Source organism: Gracilinanus agilis, chromosome 3, assembly GCF_016433145.1.
Source record: "Gracilinanus agilis isolate LMUSP501 chromosome 3, AgileGrace, whole genome shotgun sequence".
Lineage (NCBI taxonomy): Eukaryota > Metazoa > Chordata > Mammalia > Didelphimorphia > Didelphidae > Gracilinanus > Gracilinanus agilis.
This window is the reverse complement of record NC_058132.1, coordinates 265,929,947-265,955,652: the sequence shown is the minus strand read 5'-3', so window position 1 is coordinate 265,955,652 and position 25,706 is coordinate 265,929,947. Positions and strand designations below refer to the sequence as shown.

Sequence of the window (25,706 nt, the reverse complement as noted above, 5' to 3'; positions counted from 1 at the left end):
CTTCATATAACTGATGTATAACATTTACTGGGTTTTCTCTTAAAATCATCATACAACAAGAAATAATGACTCAACAAAGGGATACCTATAGTGCAAGACCTGGAATAAACTGGTTTTAAAATATTTACCTTCTCTATAAGTTTTGTGCACTTTAGTTGAACTCAAAAAACTTTGACACATCACACAAAACTATTTCACTTTAATACAATTGCTTGAAAGAACCTGATATTTTAAGTTGATCTTAAAGGGTCTACTGAATCATTCATTAAAAATATGGACATCAAGTAAAGTTAATATGGCTGTTCTGCATCACTTAAGTATCTCAATTTCTTTAGGCTCTAGAGAAGCAAAACTCACTTGATCAATGTTTTTAGAATAAAAATGATCACTTTTTAATTTCTGATATGAATTCTAACAGTCATATCCCATCAGCTTTAGCACCTAGGAATAAGAGATACACAATCTCACTGTGCAACATATTGTCAACCTCGTCCATGTCACAGGGAATATTTTAACATCAAATTCCTGGAAAAAGCTTTAAAAAAGTTTTTATGTCATACTCTTGTTGGATAGTCATCTTTTCTTTGTATTTTCAATTTGCCCAGGAGAATACTATGAACTCATTATAAATAACACTAATTCGGAATGGGTTTATCTAAAGCCATGGGGTAACAATACTTATTTAGTCATTTCAGTGACACCTCATGCCAGAGGGTTCAAAGTCGAAGGGAAAATAGTATCGACACTACTGGCTTGAGACTGAGAATGCCAACTTCACTTTCTCATATGAAAACCTGCTTTATCTAACATTTTAACTGTTTGAGACAGGACATAGAAATTAAATGCCATAACTCTAAAATGTTCAATACCGTAACATTTCAGAATATGTAGACTGATTCAATAGATCATGTACTTATTTTTTTAAAATAATTCTCTAAAATGTCCAGCAATTTAGATGCCAACCCCTTTTTAAGTTCTAAAGAGTTGCCCGAGGCCCATTGAAGTTAAGTGGGCAATCATGCAAGGTTTATCAGAAGCAGAATTTAAATTAAGTCTTTCTGAAGCAAAACTAACTTTCTACCCATTGCTCTACAGCAGGGGTTGGCAACATATGGCTCTCCAGCCATATCTGGCTCCACCTCCCCACCGGCCAGTCCGGGCAGAGCCCCAGGATGTGCCCCAGGGGGCCCTCAGCCCCCGCCCCATATTCCAGCACTTTCTGCCTCCATCCTCCTCCTTCTGTAGGCATTTATGACTCTCATGGCCAAAAAGGTTGCTGACCGTTGCTCTACAGAGTTGTAGAATTGAGGCTGAAGAAGATCAAAACTCTACAGTTACTTGAGTAGCTGGTATATCCATTGTTTCTTATTCAATCTGTTTGAAAGGTTTTTTGTGCCATATTTTGATAACTCAGGAAACTACAAAGCTTATTTTAGATAAGACTTAAATGTAGATATATGTCAACACAATGAAAATGCATTTATATAAAGCATTTAATTTCAGTATCTTGTTTATTTCATAAATTTGCTCATTTTGGAGGTTTTGGCAGCAGGAAGGATTGCATTAACTGTCCATATGCCTAGACACTTAGAAATGTAGCACTTTTTGTACTAATTACAGAGCATTGGGAAATTGGTGAATTCATCTTACTACAAAAAATGTTTTGCTAATGACATATTTAATCAGTGGTGTCATTATATATGACAGTTCTATTTCAATATCCCTTGACTAGAAGACTAATTCATTAGCAGTTTTTACTAAGACCACATAGAAATACAGAAATTTAATTTCACATGACATTTTGTTAAATGGTTTATTTACCATCTGGTTAGTTTAAACCAATTATCCTTATACGTCACAAATAGATAATAACCACCTCACCTTACTTTTTGAAGATGAAGGCTCACCTGTGGTGAAGGAAGAGATTTGGAATCATGGGAATTTTAAAAAATCAGTTTACATGCAATCTTGCAGTCTCAGGTCACATTATAACTCTTTTAAAAAGTTAGTTTGTTTTAAAAAAGTTTGATGATCAGCAGTAGTAAGATCTAGACCAGAGGATTCTAAATTTAGATTTGGAAAGGATCTTAGTATTCACCTAGCCCAACCTGCTAATAAGACCCAGAGACATAAAGGGAATTTGCCCACAACCACAGAGGCAATAAGTGGCCAAGCAGGATTCAAAACCCAGGCCCTCTGACTCCAAGTTCATCCATGTTTTCACTGCTCTCTCGTGGATTATTTGAAGTTCCTTTTCATACCTTCTGGAAGATGCTAGAACTAATCATAAATAAATAAATAAATGTTGCCATTGATTTGGCAGTATAAATTTACTAACCTTTACAAACTATCTAAGATATTTTTTCTTCTAACAAATTCGTTTGGTTTAGGGTGAGGTGGGGATGGATAAATGAAGAACACATGGTCACGAACTGATTAAAATTCTCAAATACAATGACTAAACTTCAATGGAAATAAATGTATTACAATACAAATAACATTACCCTGATTAGCCTGGCAGTCTTGTGAACATTTGTGAATTCTGAAAATTGGGGCTTTTAAACCCTTCTCAAACAAAGAGTTTCTCTACTTAGTGGACTTATTACTAACTTTTGGGAATAACTATTATTTAATCCTAACCTACCCTCTCCATAAACTCCTTTCTTTAAAAAAGAAAAAAAATACATTTTGACAGAAGAACCAAAATAAAAACCAGGCTGCAATGGTTGTAATTCAAATATAGTCATTACTCAGGGATTGATTACTTTAAAAAAAACAATTTATATTACTATGACATCAAGGCTATAAAACAAAATATAATACAGAGCCTTTTAATATCCATTTCTTTTAAAAACTGAATATAGTCACTAGGATTTCACTGGTTTTAATATTCTTATTAATCGTTCCTCTCCAGATCTGAAATGAGGATGCTTTCTTCTATGGGTAATCTTCTTAAGTTTCCTGATGTATAAGGAGGACTCCCCAGTGTGATGAATCTTCTGAAGTAACCACCATTCTGCTTGTAGAGGCAGTAGAAGAATGTGGAAATGCCCAGGATGGCAACTAGCATTACCGCTACTGTAAGGGGAATAAGGCTGTGGTTGGGAGCTTAAAAGAGAAGAGGGAAAAGATCACTTTCAAGAATAATGAAAGACAAATATATTATAAAACTGATGTGAGGCTTTTAGCAAGCTCTAATTTCTTATTTTTACAATCTGATGATTATTATTTGCTATAAACATGTTGTCTGATTATTTTCCATGAAACTAAAAATATTTAATGTTGTTACACTTACCTTCTGCAGACTTCATAATATTAATATCTGAAATCAAATACAGAAAGCAAGAAATTATTCTTAAGAAATTCTGGGCTCTGAATATTTTTATAAAGGTTGTTTTTGTTGATAGATTATTGCTATCTAGAAAATACCATGATTTATTTTTCAAAGAGGAAAGGTTCTCTCTCTCTCTCTCTCTCTCTCCATATATATATATATATATGTATATATATACATATATACACACGCACACACACATATATGTATATATGTGCATATATACATATATACACATGCACACACACATGTATATATATAAAAACAAAAGGTTCTGCTAACATATTTGAATATGTTATCCGAATATGTTAGCAGAACCTTTTGTTTTGGCAAAAAAAAAAAACAACTGGAAAGTTATGGATATGTCAGTCACTGGTGAATGACTAAGAAATTGTGATATATAAGTGTGATGGAATTCTACTATGCTATAAGAAATAAGGACAGAGATTGATACAGAATGAAGTGAGCAGAACCAGAAGAATTATGTATACTGAGGGCTCAGTGGATTGAGAGCCAGGCCTAGAGATGGGAGGTCCTAGGTTCAAATCTAGCCTCAGACACCTCCTAGCTGTATGACCCTCGGCAAGTCACTTTACCCTCATTGCCTAGTCCTTATTGCTCCTATCTGCCTTAGAACCAATAAACAGTATTGATTCTAATATGAAAGGTAAGGGTTTAAAAAATGAATTATATATACTATAATATCAATATTATAAAAGTAAACAGTTTTTAACACTTTTATAAATTAATGAAATATTAAATGAGTAAGACCAGGAGAGTAATTTATATAGTAACAATAACAACAATATTGTATAGATAAACAATTTTGAAAGCTGATTAACACAATAACCATTCTTGATTTCAGTAGATAAATGATGAAGTCTTCAACTGAGAAATGTTGGATTTGGGATGCAGAATGAGACATATTTTCTAACATGGTTAATGCTTGAATTTGTTCTACTTGCCTTTGCTTATGTGTTATGAGGAATTTATTTCTCTTTTATTTTTTCCCCCTGATGGGACAGAGGTGTTAAAAAAATACAATTTTAGTAATTACAAGAAAACACTTTAATTTTTAAAAAGTTTTCTTATCCTTTATCTTCAAACATTGAATTCTTGAAGGTTATCTGGTAATCATATAAGCCCACTGACTATAAAAGAATGAAGTGATACTCTACCATGCTCCACTCTTCAATTTGTAGGGATTCTCAGGAAGGAAAGGAATGCAGTTGGTGAATAGGATTTCTCACATCACTTAAAATGGTTTTTTTTCTTTTTCTTTTTCTTTTTTTTTAAACCCTTAACTTCTGTGTATTAGTTCCTTGGTGGAAGAGTGGTAAGGGTAGGCAATGGGGGTCAAGTGAGTTGCCCAAGGTCACACAGCTGGGAAGTGTCTGAGGACAGATTTGAACCCAAGACCTCCCATCTCTAGGCCTGGTTCTCAATCCACTGAGCTACCCAGCTGCCCCCTACTTAAAATGGTTTTTGTTTGTTATTGAACAAGATATTAGTGTCTTAAATGGCTATTTAAAAGGTCAACCTGATTATCCCTGAAATATTTAGATTTTAAAACCAAATGAGGGGTGGAACAAGATACACCAGTGCAGCAGTAGTGACCGAGTTTGAGACTCTATGGTTTGCCTCACTGCCCAGAAACCCGAGTGCCAAGGCAACAGAATTAATTGCTTTAAAAAGAGCTTGTGAAATTGCTAAAGACCAAGCAGCCACAATATATATGGATTTGAAATATGCATTCGGCATATGCCATGCAGTAGGTTCTTTATGGCTTCAGCATGGTTTCCTAACATCATCTGGAATAACTGTGGCTAATGCAGAAATTATCCATGAATTGCTGCAAGCTCTACAATTCCCTAAAGAATTAGCAGTAGTCCTCTGCAAGGCTCACACACAGAACAATGATTTTGTAGCTAGAGGAAATCATAGAGGTGATGTCACAGCTAAATTTGCTGCAAAACAAGGTCCTGAACTCATGTTAGATCTCTCTGTAATTAGTGAAATAGATCTAGAAAAAGACTATACAGAGAAAGAGGTACAAAAGTGGAAGCAAAATTTTAAGGCCCAATAACATAATGGTATCTGGATAGCCTCAGTGGAAAAACCTATTCTCCCTAGATCATTCTGTACTTAGATTTGCCAAGCCATACATGCAAAGTGTCACTCTGAGACACAGGCTATAATAGACACAGTGAAGAGAACATGGATTGCATTGAGATTGCCAGCATTGCTACAAAGGTTTGTTCATCTTGTTTAGTTTGTCAGTAGTATAACTAACATATATTTAAACAAAAAGCTTTTGAGGGATATCCTTTGGCATTCACAACCTTTGAACATCTGTAAATAGATCACATAAACATGCATAAGGCAGGGAATTATAAATACTGCTTAGTAATTGTAGACCAGCTAGCATGATGGCCTGAAGCTTTTCCATCAAGCAAAAACACAGCAAACTTTGTAGCAAAGGTTTTGTTAAGCGAGATCATACCTAGATTTGGTATACCAGGGAGTTTGGATTTTGACAGAGGGACATACTTTACGGACTCAGTTTTGAAACAAATTTATGAAAATCTGGGAATAAGACCTAAATTCCATGTTCCTTACCATTCACAAAGCTCAGGTCAGGTTGAGAGAATGAACAGGGAAATAAAATCTATGCTAGGGAAATTGTGTACAGAGACTCACTTAAAGTGGCCAGTAGCACTACCATTAGCTTTATTCTATCTAAGGACAAGGCCTAGAGGGGACTTATACATTTCACTTATGAGATTCTGTATGGCCATACAAGCAAAAACATTCACACCAGTTTTTACATCTATGCTGGGAGATGTTTAAATTGCTAAGAATGTGAGGGAATTGCAAAACAGGGTCAAAGAACTCCAAGAAATGGGGGCACTAGTACAAACAGGGCCAATAGACTTCACATTACACAACATACAATCAGGAGATTCTGTATATATTAAGAACTTTAGCAGAACAAGTGCTACACAACTAGCTAGGGAAAGCCCATTTCACAATCTAATGACAACCCTGACAGCTAGAAGTAGAGGAGAAGACATCTTGGATTCAATGTTCCTATGTCAAGAAGGTGATTATAGGGGAAGAGTCTGCAGGTGAAGAGGTTGCTGGAGAATGTGGAGACAAAGATCAAGGGGATGACTATATGATGACAGTGACAAGGACAATGGCATGAGAACAAGGACAATGACAACAGAAAGAGGACAACAGAATGGCCACAGACACTATTATAAGAACATTGCACTGATTTACATAACACAATAACATCACATAGCTACAATCAACAAAGAACATTGAACACTGACAACAACACAGATGTGTTTAAGAAGACAGAAGACTGAAGGTATTGCTTTGCATGTAAATGACAGATGGACTTGAGTAACACAGAGGTTTGTATAAAGAAGAATCTGGTAAGTATTGAACATAGGAAACTTTCTAGTTTAAAATGATGAATAACACATATAACTCACTTATAATTTGCAACACTACATAACTCAGTGATTAAATTTCATTGTAATATAACTAAATAGGAGTTAATCATATTATAATAAAAGTATTGCAATAGATATAAAAATTATACCATGGGGTAGAATCTTATCTGAAAGGAAAATTTCAAATATTCCTATGAGGTAACATCAAAGGAAATTTATATCTTTAGTAAAAGGAAATCTTTAAGGTTTTCCATATCCACCACAAGGGGGATTTTATATCTTCCTAATAGGTGATTTTATAGGGATATGTATATAGTATGCACATAGCATGTAAAGAATATGTAAATAGTTTGTACATAGCATGTAAATACTATATAGATTTGTACTTATTTGTGTATTTGTGGAGGTTTCTTATAAGGTTTTAGTTTTCTTAGCATTGTAAGTTAATTTTGAGTTTTCATGTAGATAGTTTTTGTTTTCCTGTATTAGCTTAGTGTATAGTATAGTTAAAAGTTTGGTTTGAATTTTTTTTCCATAGTAGCTGTAAGATGCAGTTTGAATTAGTTTTACATAGGCTTTTGTTTTAGATAGGCTTTTGCTTTCTGTAACACCAATGGCTACAGTTTGTTGTTGTATTACTGTATTATTGCAAATGTTTGAATTTTGAATTTCCATAATTATAATGTTTGCACTTGCAAGTTTGTAAGTATTTTCCTTGATTTCTTTTTCTGATTCTGGGAATTCTCTTTCTATTTTAGCAAAGATTAGTTTAGAATAGTGGTAGCTTTGAATAAAGTTAAGAAAAGGACTATATTTGGGGAATAGATTAATGAGTTAAGCATAGATTAAGAATTGCATAGTTACAAAGATCCATTGGGAAAGATTAAACCTTTCCCAATGGATCGTGAGGGAGAAATATTGGGAATAATTAAGCATAAGACCTAATTTAGGAATATTTGGAAAAATTTAGGAGCTTAGCAGCCAAAGACTGTCACAGTGCCTTAAGCCCAGCTTGGAACCTTGGAAATGGCAGTTTGGCAGTGGCTGGAGTAAGAAGAAAAACAGAAAGAAGAAAGAGAAATCTCTTCTTTTATCTCTGTGAGCCTGGAGAGTGAAGACAGGGCTTCAGGCCTGATAAGGCCAAGAAACTATAACTAGCCTGTCTAGGCCCAAAACCTTGAGAGACTGGCATTGGAGTAGTGAACTGGAGAAATACTTGGAGACAGTAATTTAACTATGTGTATATATATATATATATATATATATATATAGATATATAGATAGATAGATAGATAGATAGATAGATAGATAGATAGATAGATAGATATTAGAACAGTGTATTTTGCATAGAATTTGGGTTTTAGGATAGTTTAAGGAGATCAGAGTAGGCTTGAATTTCAGGTTGAAGACACCTCGTGAGAGGTCCTAAAAGTGGGAGTGGGATAAGGTAGAACCCCCTTAGATTTAGGAAATCTATCCTTGAACTTTGTTATATCTATCCTTTCCTTCCCTTAAACCTTTAAACTTACCAAATAAGTATTGTTTTTATAACCTGTTTCCAAGCTGTTCACTTGGTTAAACCTGACTAGGCCCAAACAACTCAACTTCAACAAATAGCCAGCTAGCCCTATACTAATAACAACAAACAACAGAGACCATAAGATACCGTGTCCAAATTATACTCAATAGGACTCAAGACATTTCCAAATTAAAGGATTAAATGGAGCAAAGATACATCAGTCAGGATGTGAACAAGCATTTATGAAGCATCTACCATGTGTCAGGCACCAGATTAAGTGCTGGAAAGACAAATATTGACAAAACTAGTCCCTTATCTCATGGAGCTTCCAGGCTAATGAGGGAGATGATATGCAAATGAATGCAAACCAAAATGATATATATAGAATAAAAAGGAGACAACAGACAAAAAACACAAGAAACCATCTAGGACCTTGGTGTTATATGTACACTTACCTGTCTCCATCTTACATATAAACCCATTTTTTTCTCCACAAGGAAATAACTGCCACACACCATCTGTGGTCCTCAGGGCAAAACAAAGATCAGTCTGGAAAAGGTTGGATTCCGGTTCCCTTATACCCCAGTTTGAATGCTCAGTGGGACTACCATCAAACCATGTGATGGTACCATCTGTGGAAAAATACTGAATAAATAACTAATATTCAATTAATTAAATAATTAACTAATATTCAGTGAATTAAACAAAATGAATTATATGTTAGTCTTTAGCTAGATGAATTTGGAATGGAAACTATTAAGATGCATTTGGTTTTAATTGATCCCTTGATTTTATAAAATATTATAATAACATTAAATTATATGTATAAAGTTCTCTTGTGGACACCTTATGATATAACAGAAAAGTGTTTTAAGCAGTCAGAGTTTATAAGAGATTGTAGAGGTCATCGATACAAACATAATATCAAAAAGGTCCAACCAAAATGTGTTCATGCTCAAAAGCATTAGTATGAATTTGTCTAAATATTCTTATCCAGTAGTGGTATGTGGCCATTTAATCTTTTCTTTTCTCTTCCAATCACTTACTGCTACTATCATATTGTGCGTTCAACCAGACTGTTGGGATGGAAGAACTAAATGTAAAGAGCTCTTTTAGAAGAAATGCATTTTCAGCCTCATCCTTAATTGTTAAAAGATTAGCTCCTGTAGAAGAAACAGAAACATTCAAATAGCAACCAGTTATGTTTAAACATAAGAACATTTTCCAAAAGGTCTATCCATATCATACTTTGTACATCTGGTACTTGGTGTATAGTAGGTGCTTAATAAAGACTAGCTGAGGGATAGCTAGTTGGCTTCAGTGGATAGAAAGCCAGGCTTGGAGATGGGAAGTCCTGGATCAAATCCAGCCTCAGACATTTCCTCATTGTGTGTTCTTGGGCAAATCATTTAACCTCCATTTCCTAGCCATTACTGCTCTTTTGCCTTGGAACTAAGACTTAGTATCAGTTTTACTACTTAAAATTGATTCTAAGACAGATGGTAGGAGTTTTTGTTTTCTTTTTAAAGTAAAGACTAGCTGAATTACCAACCTCCACATAGTGATATTTTACTGTTGAACAATTTGGGGTTGAAAAATTTTTTCTGAATCCAAACCATATCTATTTAAAGATATAAAATGTAAGACTGTACTCTTTAAAAGCTTTGAATATTGATTTTAATAACTTTAAAGATTAAAATTTGAATATACAAAGAGGGAAAGTCTGACCTCTAAAATTGAAAGTCATTTTAGATTTTTCAAATTCCATGCTAAAAGATGATTTTCAAAAATTATTCCCCAAATGACAAATGGATTACATTTTAAAATTATGCCTTAATGGAGTGTAGTTTTTCAATTGTCTTTTTCTGCCTATAGACACAGTAATGAAACAAACCAAGGACATTATATTGTTCATCAGCATGCTAAGAAAAACAGAAATCTTGCTATCATCATTAAATAATTACCTTCCTTTCTGCAAAACTCAAATGCAGCATCAAAATTGGTACTATTTAGGACTGTAGAAAAACTGTAGCAATTATTTTCAAATTTTATCCAGGGAATAGACGTTTCTCTGCATAACTCTGGGTACTTTGAATGTTTTGTTTCTGTGAACAAAAAAAAATTAAGATTTTGGGGTAGTGATTAAACGTACTTATTAATTTTAGAAACATATGTAAATGACCATGGCTTTTTAAGGAGTAATAAAGGTAAGCAATCTAATGAAATTCTCATGGTAATTATCTGTGGAAGAGGTCTTTCAGTAGAGATAATGATAAAACTATATATAGCACTTTAAAAAAAATAGCCTATAAACAAATAGAATGTGATCCCATTAATAAATAGCCACAAAGGCTTAGTTCAACTGATCTTTTGGAGAGAATAACTCTTTTTCAAAGGTCTGTAAAAAGGAGAAGCTCCTGGATTGGTCATATTAGCCAATCTGATGGATGTAAGGTAGTATCAAAGAGCTGTTTAATTTGCATTTCTCTAATGAGTGGTGAGGTAGAGCATTTTTTCCCCATGAGTATAAATAGCTCTGATTTCTTTGAAAACTTCATATCTTTTGATAATTTATCAATTGGGGAATGACTTGTATTCTTATAAATTTGATTCAGTTCTTTACATATTTGAGAAATTAGGCCTTCAACAAAGATATTTGCTGTAAAATTTCCCCTTCAGCTTTCTGCTTTCCTTCTAATCTTGGTTGCATTGGTTTTGTTTGTGTAAAACATTTTAATTTTAATATAATCAAAATTATCCATGTTACATTTCATAATGCTCTCATTTGGTCATAAATTCTTCCCTTATCCACAGATCTGACAGGTAAGCTATTCCATGCTCCTTTAATTTGTTTATGATATTACGCATTTTGCCACATACCCATTTTGAGCTTAACTTTTATACTGTGTAAGATATTGGTCTATACCTAATTTCTGGCATACTGTTTTCTAGTTTTCCCAGCAGTTTTGTCAAATAGTGAGTTTCCAAAAGCTTGGATCTTGGAACACTAGATTATTATTGTCATTTACTATTATATATTGTGTACCTAATCTATTCCACTGATCCACTACTCAATTTCTTCCAGATTGTTTTGATGATTACTGCTATACGGTTTGAAATATGATTTGAGTAGCCCTATTCTTTTACCTTTTCCCCCCATTAATTCTCTTGATATTTGTGACTTTTTTCTTCCAGATGAATTTTGTTATTATTTTTTCTAGTTATATAAAAAATTGTTGGTAGTTTGGTATAGAACTGTAAATTAATTTCTTATTTATATTTATTTTTATTGTATTGGTTTGACCTACCTATGAGCAATTTATAGTTTTCCAATTGTTTAGATGCAACTTTATTTGTGTGAAAAGTATTTTGTATTTGTATTCATATAGTTCCTGGGTTTGTCTTGGCTGGTAGATTACTGGGTATTTTATATTGTCTACACTTTTCTTGCTATGAACTTTGTTAGTAAAATATAGAAATACTAATGATTTATGTAGGTTTATTTTATATCCTGCAACTCTGCTAAAGTTGTTAATTATTTCAACTTTTTTTAGCTAGTTCTCTAGGAGTCTTTAAATATGCCATCATATCATCTACAAAGGGTGATAGTTTTGTTTCCTTATTACTAGTTCTAATTACTTAATTTCTTTTTCTTCTCTTATTGCTATAGCTAGTTTCTAGAACAAGGTTGAATAATAGTGGTGATAATGGACATCCCTGCTTCACTCCTATTTTACTGGGTAGTCTTCTTGCTTATCTCCTTTAGAGATAATACTTATTGATGGTTTTAGATAGAGACTACTTATCATTTTAAGTAAAGCTATATTTATTACAAAGCTTTTAGTGTTTTTAATAGAAATGGATATTATATTTTGTTAAAAGTTTTTTCTACATCTATCGAGATATTCACTTGATTTCTATTGGTTTTGTTATTGATATGGTCAAATATGCATCTGATCATTATCCTAATATTGAACCATTCTTGCATTCCTGGTATAAATCCCATCTGGTCATAGTTAATGATCCCTGTGATATTGTAGCAATCCAGGTATACATTAATTGTGATATTATTTTAAGAATGCTCAAAAAATGACTCTTGTATTGCTTATGATTGATTTCTCTAACCTTGAGTTAAATTGAACCTCAACCTGGCCAAATTCCTAGCCCTTTCCTAAAGGGGAAGACTGGTCAGCTATCTCAGTCTCCTTACTTTCTCAATTAACATATGTATCAAAAATCCATAGACACATTAGGCCATATTGGTTCCAGATCCAGGTGTTAGCTCTACCTATTGTTTTAGGTTAAGGCAGTTTGTATCTCCTGACGATTACCTCATAATGTTAATGTATCAAGCCACTTGGCTCTCCCCTTCCCCCTATACTGTTATAACCCCAATAAAAGTACCTTTATGGCAGTTGAGGAAGAAGCTCTGAACCATCTAAGCTCTTGACCATCAGAGCTCTGAACTATGAAGCTCCTGACCACCAGAGCTTACTCGCTGTCTCTCTATCTTATGCCAAAACTTTCTATGTCCTCATGTCTTTATTCTTGCCTTATGTTCTCTTTCCATTAGTCCTTAACTTGTAACCCATTTTCACTCAGTCCTTGGTTCCCCTTTCTGAGTGTCCTACCCACTAGAAATCTTTGTGGAACTACTGGACAGCTTCAGATATAATGCTATAATCTCCTTGCTAGTATTTTATTTAAAATGTTTGCATCAATATTCATTAGGGAAATTGGCCTGTCATCTTCTTTCTCTGTTTTTGTTCTTCCTGGTTTAGGTATTAACACCATATTTGTGTTGAAAAAGGGATTAGGTAGGACTTTTTCTTTGTCTGTTTTCCCAAAGAGTTTATAAAGTACTGGAATTAAATGTTCTTTAAATGTTTAGTAGAATTCACTTGTGAATCCATTTGGCCCCAGGGATTTTCTTCCTAAGGAATTTATTAATGGCTTATTCAATTTCTTTTTCCAAGATATGGTTAAGTGTTCCATTTCCTTTTCTGTTGATCTGGGAAATTTATATTTTTCTAAATATTCACCCATTCACTTAGATTATCAGATTCATTGGCATATAATTGGGCAAAATATCTTCTAATAATTGTTTTAATTTCCTCATCATTAGCAGTGAATTCACCCTTTTCATTTTTGATACTGGTAATTTGGTTTTCTTCATTCTTTTTTTTTTTAACTAAATTAAACAAAGGTTAACATTTTTTATTTTTTTTTTCATAAAACCAGCTCATTGCCTTATTTTTAGTTCATCCTTTTCTTTCTTTTGATTTTTATTCAGCTGTCCTTTGAGTTTCAGAATTTCCCATTTAGTGTATAATTGAAGATTTATAATTGTTTTTTCTAGTTTTTTTTAGTTTGAATGCCCAATTCATTCATCTGTTCTTTCTCTATTTTATTGATGTAAGTGTTTAGAGATATAAATTTTCCCCAAGTACTGCTTTGACTGCATCCCATAAATTTTGATATGTTGTTTCATTGTTGTCATTTTATTTAATGAAATTATTGATTGTTTCTATGATTTGTTCTTTGACCCACTCATTCTTTAGAGTTAGATTATTCAGTTTCTGATTAATTTTTAATCTATTGTTCCACAGTCCTTTATTGAATGTAATTTTTACTGCATTAAGATCTCTAAAGGATACATTTAATATTTCTGCTTTTCTAAGCCTTTGGTTATAAGGCTTTTTATGTCTTAATACATGGTCAATTTTTATGTCCTCAGATTTTTAAGAAACTTGGGAAGTAATTCTTTTTAAAATACAAGTTATTAGTTACTTTTTATCTTGAATTATTCTAGTCTAAAGTGGGTAACAATATGTCTGCTTCATAACATGTAATTGAATCTAAGAGCCTTTTATGAGGGGGAGAAAGACTTCTTGTGAATTTTAAAATATCATATTGTGTTTAGGAAATTTTTATTATAGCAACCAGAGCAATAAAAATAAATTTTTATTACAACAATGCATTGATGACAACACTTTCAGCTTCTGATTCATATGGACCATTTTCAGTCATGGAGGCAGTCCCCCAACTCACATCTCTTTCTCTTTGATATATCTTTCTCACTGAGAATTCTCTCTGGGGCAATCTTCAAATATACCCAAGTCAACAAGGTGGTGCAATGGATAGAACATAGGGCCTAGAACCAGGAAGACCTGAGTTCAGATCTAGCATCAGACACAGACTCCCTGGGTGACCTTGGGCAAGTCACTTAGGCTCTGCCTACCTCACTTTCCCCATCTGTAAAATGGGAATAATAACAATACCAACCACTCAGGGTCTTTGTGCAGAACTGATGAGATGACATTTATAAAGTGTTTAGCATAGTACTTAGCATATAGTAGGTGTCATATAAATCTTTATTCCTTTCCTCTTCCCTTGCTTAATGTTAAAATCTCTATAGATGTCGGTACAAGGAAACTTGGATTTTGTATAAACACTCAAGGTAACAATGTATCAGGTTCAGGAAAGTCTTTATTCTATTTGATGGAAAATGTGAAATCATATAAAAGTACTCATAGAAGTCCACAATGAGTTCTTCTACATGTGTTTATTTTTCAATATCTAGTTATTATGATCCACATGTCTAAGGCTAGCTTCTGTAACTGAGATGAAGGGAAAAGAACAAGATAAAACAAAACAGAAAACCAAAAACAAAACCCCCCTACTACTTGGACTTGATTTTAAGTTATTCTGCATAAGTAAATTATTTCAGTCATATGAAAGAAATCCTTTGAAGCCCTCCTCCCATGCCTCATCATAGCATGAGAATAACCTTCAAATACTGAAGGCTGTGGCTATGGTGTGTAAATTCTGGCAAGTTCTACCAATGTGGAAAGCTTCACATATGGGTCCAATGATGACCTGCATGTCTGTTGTTCAAGGACCAATTCTGAAAAGGAGTACTTCCAGGTTGATTACAGGATAACACATTTTTTCATCCACATCAACTCTTGAAGACCATTTATTCATTTTAGGGGTTTTGTTTTATGTCAGTGAAGCCTCTTCAATTATAGTTTACTAAATGCTTGCCAATATCTGATTTTCTTTCTCATGAGACATACTTTATTGAAAGTTAGAAGAACTGGGATAATTATAGACCTAAAATATTATTTGTTAAGTGATGTGATTTTGAAGTTACTAAAGAGAATGAGAAATAGTTTTTCTTCTTCCCAACCTGTCTCTGAGACATTGGAAATTGATTACTTAAGAATCCCTTATCTTCCATCTTAGAATTAATGTTATGTATTGATTCCAAGGCAGAAGAGCAGTAAGGGCTAGGCAATGGACCTTGTCCAGGGTCAATTAGCTAAGGAAATACCTGAGACCAAATATTTGAACCCAGAACTTCCTATCTCTAAGCCTTGCTCTCAATCCTGAGCCACTTAGCTGCTCCCAAATTTCTTTTAAATAAAGCAGTAAGTCCCATCTAGTACAATATTATCCAAATTTAAAATGAAAGCATCACTGGGAGAGAAGAGACACCTAACACTGTTATCAGCTGCTAACAACTTAATATGAGTTAGTTTACAAGCTTGCTAGAGTTCATATGGATGGGGAGGGAGCATGAGTGTTGTCTAAGAACCAGAGGATAACAAACTTAGAATTGAAAAGGATTTTAGAAGTCTCATTTTTAAAACTGGGAAACTCAGGCCCAAAGAGGCATATCTATTTAAAATGAGCCCACTCAGGAAACCTATATATAATTATATCCAGTTCTGTCTTATTTGAAGCATGTAGTATTTTACAATATTAAATTAGGATAATAGTACAGATAAGTACATGGCACTCTTGTGGCTTAAGAAGTCAATTCTTCTAAAACTTCCCTAAAAACTTAAAAAAGGGGAAAGTTTTCCTGATCTGGCATATATAGATATGTCTATTTATGTTATCTCATTTATAGCGAAGAAGGTATACTAAAATACTTTTATGATAAGCTTGTCTCTCATTCAAAGCATGAGCAGAAGTCTTGGGTGTATTGGACAGACAGGGATCACATCAGCTATTTCTATTTCCTTAATCACTAACTGGAAGAAAGGATGTCCAATAATCCAGTCAATATTTACTGGGTATCCATTGTGTGTACAGAACATAACTCTAATTAGTCATGAAGGAAATTGAAATAGAAAATGTGGTTCCTGTCTTTAAAGAAAAATAGTAAATATAAGGAAATAGAGAGAAAGAGATATACCTCTAATTTGGGAGGAACTCCTTGGGTAAGGAAATCCCTCAAACAATATAGATTGGCAACTTTTCTGCAACATACAGTCTTAGAATGTTGTCCAGAGCAATAAGAGACTAAATAACTTGTTCCAGATTCAAGGCAGGACTTGAACTAAGGTCTTTTTGGTTGTGAAGCTATTTTCCACTGCACAATACTGCCGCTATCTATATATGTTATGTGTGTATGTCATTCTGCATATATTATTTTATAAAGTTCATATTTTATTGTAAGCTTTTCATTTTTAAATATTAAAGCCAGGTTAGAATATACCCTCATGATGATAAAAGGGATTTTAGAGATTATTTAGCCCACATCCTTTAATTTAGAGATCTGAAAAGAGCCTCAAAGATCTGGAAAAGGGTGTGCCTCAGAGATCTGACATGGGTTACTGTCAGAGCTTGGATAAGAATACAGATTTCTTTATTCCCAGGCTAGTACCTGTAATAATGTAAGCAGTAGGCCTGATAGAAGCAATCTGTAAATGGAATGGTAATGAGTGATGACTCTGAGCAGTTAATATATTCATTGTGCTATGTGCTAGAGATTACGGAGAAAAGCAAGAAAATAAACATGATGCCCATCTTAAAGGACCATGAAGTCTTGTGAGCTGATCTGGACTAAATTCTACTACTCCTAGAAGAGGTTTCAGATTCTGTCTGGAGTAGCCATTTTACATTTGGGGGCAAAGGATCTGAAATAGCACAGTATTATGCCAAAGTTTATAATGTATTTGATGTTTATAAATAAAAATTTTTAAATGACAGATTATTTCTCTCATATCTGTAACCCAAGCGATCACATTTTGTAAAAGTCCATAAAGACTTCATAAAATCCTTGGATATCTCTTATGCCTATCAGTTGGCCAGGGTCCATTAATGATCTGCAAATTAGTAAGTTGTATTTGCCTTTACCCTTCTGCTCTCAGCCTAATGATTTGTTTATTAAATAGCTTTGGTCTTTATTATCTCTTAATAAAGAGATAGATTATGTGTGTATTTGTCCTTGTTTCCACAAAAATTTTCCCCCAATGCCCTTTTCTAAGAACTCTTTATGGGGCATTTAAATAAAATAATCAGTTAAGAATATTAAAAGTAACACAGGGACTAACCCTAACAAGATCAGAATTTTAATTCCAGAGGCCCTTTACCTGAGATTAATTGAGTGTTGACAAACATTAGTTCTAAGCAAGGACTATTGGACTATGGGAGTAATGGGAGCTTGGGAGGAAGAATTTGCATTTTTAGTTGCAACTCCCAGCCTACCTTTCATATCCATAATAGATATCAATCTCAGATTCATAGCACATCAGACCTAGAAGACACCTTATAACCTATCTAGACCAACCTCCTTATTTTCCAGATGTGAAGGCCAAGATCCAGAGAGATGGTTTGTCCAAGGCTATATAGCTTACTTGTGGCAGAATTTGGTCTGTAACAGATCTCCCAATTCTTAGTTTAGTGTTCTTTCAAAGAAGATTAAGTCAAAATATGCCGATGCCTGGGAGAAAATCTGTAGACTGCCTTGGCTTCACTAGGGAGATGTCATACAACCTCCTTTATTAGACCTGATGTGTATGAGACTATCTTTTAAGTATTAGTGAAGGGGCAACAAGATGTCACAGAGAATGGAGTGCCAGACTTGGAGTTGGGAGGACCTGGGTTAAAATATAGTCTTAGACACTTCCTAGCTGGGTGACCCTGGGCAAGTTGCTTAACCCTGACTGCCTAGCCCTTGATGCTCCTCTGTTTAAGAAATGATACTAAGACAGAAGGTAGGGGCAGCTAGGTGGTTCAGTGGGTAGAGCGCCAGACCTACAGTCAGGAGGACCTGGTTCAATTAAGACTTTGGATACTTTCTGGCTGTGTGACTCTGGGGCAGATAATTCACCCCAAATGTCTAGCCCTTACTCCTCTTCTGCCTTGGAAAACATATTTGCGATTGATGCTAAGATAGAAGGTAAGAGGTGTTTTTTGTTTGTTTGTTTGTTTTTTTAAGGAACAGAAGGCAAAGGTTTCAAGGAAAAAGAATTAGTTAATAAATTTAAGTAGAATAAAATAAATGGCAAACTCTCTGCTATATGAGTTTTACCAGTCATAATTCTACCTTTTGGCACATGACAGATTGCTCCTTGCAGAAGGGTTTCACAGTCTATACTCCTCCAGCGTCCATTCATAGCCACAAAAGTACATTCACCCACAGATGCTGATTCTTCATCTTCCCAGTAAGTGAAGTAGGGCTTGGTCCCATCTGACCACTCGAAATTAAGACCATTCTACAGAAGGAAATTTAATTAGAGAAGGCAATTTTCACATGTTTTTGTGCATGTCCAAACACCCTTGGCTATCTGGGGAAATGCATAAAATAAAATATATGGAATCTATGGTTATCAAAATGTTCCAAAAAATCCCCAGACTCCAGATTAAGAACTACTAAATTAAAGCAGATCCTTGGTTTGGATGACAATGACTCTCTATGTAAAAATCCTTTCCAAACTAAATATCTCATACCTGAACTCCAATCTAATATTCATACTTCTACGTCTCTATAAAGAGAGGCCAGGAATAAGAAGACATATCTGGGGGTAAGTAGTGTCTCTCACTGGAAAGAAAACCAGGCCTAGAGATTGGAGGTTTTTAGGTTAGAATCTGACCTTAGATTCTTCCTAGTTGTGTGATCCTGGGCAAGTGACTTGATCCCCTTTGCCTAGCCCTTACCACTCTTCTGCCTTGGAACCAAAATACAAAATTGATCGTAAGTCAGAAGATGAGGGCCTTAAAAGAGAAAAGACATGTCCCCTCCTGGATTCTGGGATATCCACACTTTTTCCAAAAACAATCAAAAACTTCTCCAAATCTTAGTACCAGAGTGGAAAGAACGCACCTATAAGTTAAATCTCAAGAGTGATTGAAATTATGGTGCTAGTCAATCAAAAAACATTTAAGTTTCTGCTATGTGCTAGGCACTATGCTAAGTGCTGTATAAGTACCAAAGAGAATAATTAAATCAGGTTTTCCGATCCCAAAAGGGAGCATGATGGAATATTTTAAAACTGTAAATAGGTGGGATAACTCGTTAACATGATAAAAAGCATTACATGGAAAATTCTTACTGGCCACACCTAGTAAGATGATTAATTAAAATTAATACACGTTTATAAAGTCAATACACATAGTTTTCTTAGTACTCTCCTTACAACGCTGTAAAGCAGAGAGTGCAAACTGCATCACTCTCCAAAAAAAAAAAAAAAACCCGAAAAAAATTACTTCTACATTCTTGTTTGACTGATCAATTTCAATTGTGTCTTGACTTCTCATGACCCAATTTGGTTTTATTTTTGGCAGAGATTCCAGAGTGATTCGTCATTTCTTTCTTCAATTCTATCTTACATGTAAAGAAACTGAGTCTCAGAGAAGCTGAGTGACTTGCGTAGGGTCATTCAGAGAGTAGTTTTCAGAGTTGGGATTCAAATCCAGGCCATCTCTTCTCCCATTACCATTTTGCCACCCCATTCAACACTTATTTATGCAAAGATGCACCTAAAAAAGCTGCACTTACGTCTGAGGTAAAGAGTCCAATCCAGTGGGCATGTCCTAGTCTGTTGATGATGACAGTGAGAAAGGATTGGTGAAACTGATCTGTAATACTGACCAATTCTGCTCCATTTTCCATACAGGTTTTTAAAGCAGCATGCCAAGTCATATCAGCACTAATTATTTTATAAGTTTTATTTCCATATTCTAAGGTTTCTGGTATTGGAAACATAGCAGATGCATTCATATTGTGCCCAGAGGTATCTGTAACAATTATAAAAATGTTCTATTAGGTCCCTGAATAGGAAAAATGACTTACGTTACTAGTTATTGGCAAAGCCAGGGTTAAAACTCAGGCCTTTTGATTCAAATAACTCCAGAATTCTTTTTATTCTGCTAGAATTGACTTTCATTTATAGCATGTCTCATTACCAGGTGATACTAAATAACAGGCAGTTGATAAAATTGCAACAGTGGCCCCCTGAAACTTCAGGATAAACATTGAAATTCTCAGGGAAATTTTCTGGTTTCAAAGATTAGGAACAAAATGACTATTTGGTGGAATAGTAGGTAATCTATTTAAGCAATCTCCACCTCCACCATATAGTGATTTTAAAAAAAGTCAATTTGCCTTTCTTAGAGAGCTGGCCTTGAAATCAGAATGGTCTGGGTCCAAATCCTATCTCAGATACTTATTAAGTCTGTATAACCCTACAGAAGGAAGGTTTAACCTTTAAAACTCTGGTCCTCATCTTTAAAATAGCCTCTGAAGGCCTTCTCAGTTTTAATCCATGAACCAATATAACTAATAGAAATAGGACGGTTTTAGATGAAGGAATTTAGAAACCATTTAGAATACTTGGAGTACACTTCAAGACTTCAACAAATTAGGATCACAGATTTAGAGATGGAAGGGATTTTAGCAGCCACTCTCTTTTCTTGTCTTGGTTTTTTTTTTGGTTGTTGTTTTTTTTTTATAGATGAAATTGAAGACTGAGGGACTAAGTGACATGTTCAGTGTTAAAAAGCTTCTAAGTGTCTGAGGAAGAATTTGAAATTTAATTTTCTGAAATCTAACTTCAATCTTTATCCTTTATCTAAGCTGGCTCTGGTTCAATACCTTATTAAAGCTGTTTTGGCTGTAACTGAAGAGAAAACACATTTTTAAAAATTTTTGTAGCTTAATAGCCCTTGAAATAGTTTAATGTTTATAGTAAATGCTCCATGTGGTGTTGTAGAAAGGCTCTACCTATTCATAGCTCTAATAACAGTCCATTAAAATGCCCATTTTCCCTTCAACATAAGCCAGTCCAATAGGTATGAGGTAGACCTCAGATAAGCTTTAATTTTCATTTCTCTAATTATTAGTGAATTGGGACTTTTTTTTAAATATAGTTATTTGTAGCTTGAATTTCTTCCTTAGACAATTGGTTTCATATACTTTAACTATTTACCAGTTGGGGAATGGTTCCTATCCCTCTCAATTTAAATCAGTTCCTTTTATAATTTGGAAAAGAGACCTTTATTTGAGAAATTTGCTACAAAGGTATTTTCTTCTTCATTTAACTTTTTCTCTTCTAATTTTAGCTGTTTGGGCTAAGCTTATGCAAAAACTTTTAAATTTTATGTAATAAAAAATTTCCATTTAGTTTGATGTGATCTCTATTTCTTGTATGGTCATGAACTCTCCTCCCTTATCTATAGATATGACAGGTAATTTGTTCCTTGCTATCATAATTTATTTATGACATGACCTTTTATATCTAAGTTATATGTTCATTTAATACTTATTTTGGTATGTGGTATAAGAAGCTGGCCTAACTCTAAAATCTGCCAGATTGCTCTCCAGTTTTCCCAGCAATTTTTGCTAAAAAGTGAATTCTTTGGGTTGTATATTTTTATAAATGATTTCAAAGATGACAAAAGGCATGCTTATCAACTTTGAAGATGACACAGAAACTGGGGGTGTAACATAATAAGGTAGAAGACTGCCACAGAATCCCAAAAGTTATCACTAGACTAGGATATTAGGACAAATCTAATAAGATGAAATAAATTAAATACATTTGTGTAATGAATAAATGACTGAGTAAAAAACTGAAATTAATTTGAAAATGTGGCAGAAGAGGAATGATGTTTAGAGAGTGACATGTCCAACAAGTCTATAATTTTGACATGGTAGAGATAGCTCCATAGTTTTTGAGGGATTCTCCTGGACAGCTTGGACTTCTCAGTTCCTTCAACAATACCCCCTTCAGGGATACTGATGTGTACTAAAAAGAACCCCTAATTTGGAGTCAAAGAATGTAGGTTCAAATCTCAATTGTTAGTCAACAGCTATATGACTTTGAGCAAACCAGTTTACCTCAGGGGGCCGCAGTTTCCTTATGGGTTAAAGAGAGGGCTTGACTAGATGATCTTGAAGGTTTCTTTAGCTCTATATTCCATTTTTCAATTGGCTATAACCTAATTGATCTAATATTCTGTTTCAGAATTCCAGGATCACTATTATAACCTGATAAGTAAAAAGATTAAAAGATTTCCTCCCAGATTGTTTTAAATTAGTAGTTCTTGATTCCTCAACATCACTTAGATGCAATAATAATAATTAATAATAAGTCGCAATGTAGTTAACGCTTTCAAGTTTGCTATACACATTAGGCAATGTAGAATGGAGAGAATTTCTATTCCTAATTAGTATACATATAGTCCGTTCAAGTTTGACGGCTCATTGTCTTTCTTTTCCTTCATCAATGTCAAGGTCTTGGATGGAGGACAGACACAAGAAGTTCTTTCCACACTTCTCATGAATAGGCTACAGCTCGCTGGCACTATAAACAAATAGATATTTGGAGACTTGTAGTTCCTATTTCTATGACTGTTTTTGACTCCAATGAAGTCATTCTGTGGTTTTTGACTCCTAGAGTGAAAAACAGTGTGTCCTATGCTAGGTTTGGGCTCAGGGACCATTTGGAGGGCTGGAGGATGGGAGCCAATGCAACCTTTTCTTCGGGATGTGTTTCTTTTCACAAGTTAGTCCAGGGCCATGCAGTGGTCTACTTATGCAACTGAAGTCAGTAGATAGGCTTTATTATCAACCTGCTGTATTTGGGAACCCACCGAAACGGGTATGCATGCTCAGGGAGGTAGGGCATGGTTTTGTTAAATATGAAAAAGAAGATCAAATGCATAAAGGAGAAAAAAGGTTCCTTACCTTGTGGTTTTTCACAGACAAATCCAAAAGTGTTCTTCGTACAATCTTCTAAGTACCATTTCCCAGTAAAATGAAAATTAGGATTACTTGATAACAAGGCACAGAGAGAAGCTTGTTCTCGAACATTTGTGGAGTTATAGCTCTTACTCTTAAAAAAAAAAAGAGTTTATTAGTTGTTAAAAAAAAATCACAGTAGGCCTTTGAAAATCTAGTATAGAATGTATTTTGTACCTGATAAAAATATAATTACTATAAAGTTTATGTACTATTAGCTTATCAATTTTTCATATAATCAGTGAATTATCTACAAAGTAAAAATAACAAGTGATAATTAAGCATGTTTATAGAATAACATATTAAGTTGATTTGTTAAAAAATGAAAACACTAATAAAAAGTGAACACAGATTACATTGGTTATCAGAGAAAACTTGATAATTCAGACTAAAGTTTCTTTCTTCAACAAGATCATTTTAAAATGACTTCTGAAAACCATATCTCAGAACTTACATTTATTATCTCAACTGGAGCCCAGTTAGAATATGTTACAGGCTCTCCATTTAGCCATTTTTCATAATTGTCACTCTGTAAACCTATCCAAACATTAGCCTTCTGTCCAAAAAGATTCATTGTAATGAAAGCTGCAAAAACAAGAATACATTACTAACATTAATATCATAGAAACCATTTGTGTAATCACATATCCCTGTTTGTAGCTATGATTGCTACATTTAAATAAAGGGGAAACTTAATTACAAATCAGCGGTAAGAATTTGTTATATTGTCCTTGTTTAAAGTAATGCATTCTTTCTCCTATTTCACTGCCATTGTTCGCTGACATTAGCTGGCCAGGCCTGGGGTCTTATCACACATTTAACAAAACAATTTTAGCATGTTCATAAAATGACTGTTTTACTGGAAAAAAATAATCCCTCTACTATACTTAAATTATAATGCACAGCTGGCAAAAACCCAAATCATCCTGGGAAGAGAAATCTTTCAATGGCCTAGGGAAAATTCATTGTACCAACAACATATTACATTCTGTGCCATTTAGGAAACTGAGCACACATATCCCCTTATTCTGCACACTATTCCCAAGAGGACAAAAAGAATGCAACACCAGCAGCTTATTGTTATGCACATACCACCCTAGCCTTTTTAGACTCCATCTGTATGATCATTGCTTAGAATGATGAATATTTATACAGTCTTGACAATGCACTTACAACCTTCACCTTGAATGAGTTATGGGATTTTTATTTTTAGAACAACACTGAGCATATTCAAATATTCATTTATTCAACAAGTATTTATTAAATATCCAGTGTTTGCCAGGCACTGGGGACACAGACAAAAACCAAAATAATACTTGCCCTCAAGGAGTTTAAATTTCTTTTCTTTTAAGGAAGAAAAGGAATCCCTGTACAAAGAAGTAAATCTAAAACACACTCAAAGTAAATGTGTAAAACACTTGGTCTAACAATATTTAATTGGTAAATAGGCCACTAGATAGCTCAGTTGGTTGAGTGCCAGGCCTAGAGATGGGAAATTCTGGGTTCAAATCTGTCCTGAGACACTTCTTAGCTGTGTGACTCTGGACAAATCAATTGATTCCCATTGCCTAACTCTTATTGTTCTTCTGCTTTGGGACCAATAGACAGTATCAATTCTAAGACAGAAGGTAAGAGTTTAGAAAAATAGTTAGTTGGTAAAATTGAACTTTCAATACCATACCTTGTTCCACTTCATTTTGAATGGAAGCAAGTGTCGCATTCTCTTCAGCACAGAAATTCTGAGCACTCTTCCAGGACTTCTGGAACATTGGATCCTTTGGTATTTCCACCAGGAAGCACTTTGGACAAAAATTATTTTTAAGGTATTATTTCTATCTCCTCTTACTTATCACCTATGTGACCTTGGGAAAGTAACTTCACATGCCTAGGCTTCAGTTTCCTCATCATTGAATTGGTTGGCCAATTGGTTGGACTCCAAGGATCCTTCCCACTTTGATCCCATGAATTAATGAACATATGTTTCCAAGAGCCTGAAATAGTGTATGAAGAGAAGTTCTGGAAATTTCCTTCATCGACTTGGGCAGTTATGGTCTCAATTTTATTTAATTAGAAAATAACAGAAGAAAGATCACAAAGAAGGTCAAGCAAGCATGACAGCTTTGGGGCCTAAATGGGAGGGGTATGAAGGAGGAACTCCAAATTGTCAGAAAATGAAAATTAAAAATTGTGAGGTAATTAATTGATATAATCTAGAAAAAAAATTTTAAAGTATCTAAGCTAAAAAAAAAGAAATGCAAATTGTAGATAATAAAGACCCATTTTTATACACAATCCCCTTTATATATGCAAGTGCCCATTGTCTTTGGTGTTTATTAGGTTCAGAATAAAAAT

The 25,706-nt window shown here is 34.2% G+C and overlaps 1 protein-coding gene across 1 annotated transcript in view; it reads right to left on the bottom strand.

Annotated features, from left to right (window-relative positions):
* Positions 1–2,887: 2,887 nt before the first annotated feature.
* PLA2R1 (phospholipase A2 receptor 1) overlaps positions 2,888–25,706 on the bottom strand; it is a 177,301-nt gene continuing 154,482 nt past the window's right edge. The window contains exons 21-30 of the mRNA XM_044666572.1: positions 25,036–25,153; positions 23,809–23,939; positions 23,301–23,448; positions 20,112–20,350; positions 18,660–18,828; positions 10,282–10,422; positions 9,364–9,480; positions 8,773–8,949; positions 3,296–3,322; positions 2,888–3,108 (exon numbers count right to left, since the gene is read on the bottom strand). Of these exons, the coding sequence (XP_044522507.1) occupies positions 2,897–3,108; positions 3,296–3,322; positions 8,773–8,949; positions 9,364–9,480; positions 10,282–10,422; positions 18,660–18,828; positions 20,112–20,350; positions 23,301–23,448; positions 23,809–23,939; positions 25,036–25,153 (1,479 nt within the window). The 3' untranslated portion in view covers positions 2,888–2,896. The remainder of the gene's footprint in view (positions 3,109–3,295; positions 3,323–8,772; positions 8,950–9,363; positions 9,481–10,281; positions 10,423–18,659; positions 18,829–20,111; positions 20,351–23,300; positions 23,449–23,808; positions 23,940–25,035; positions 25,154–25,706) is intronic.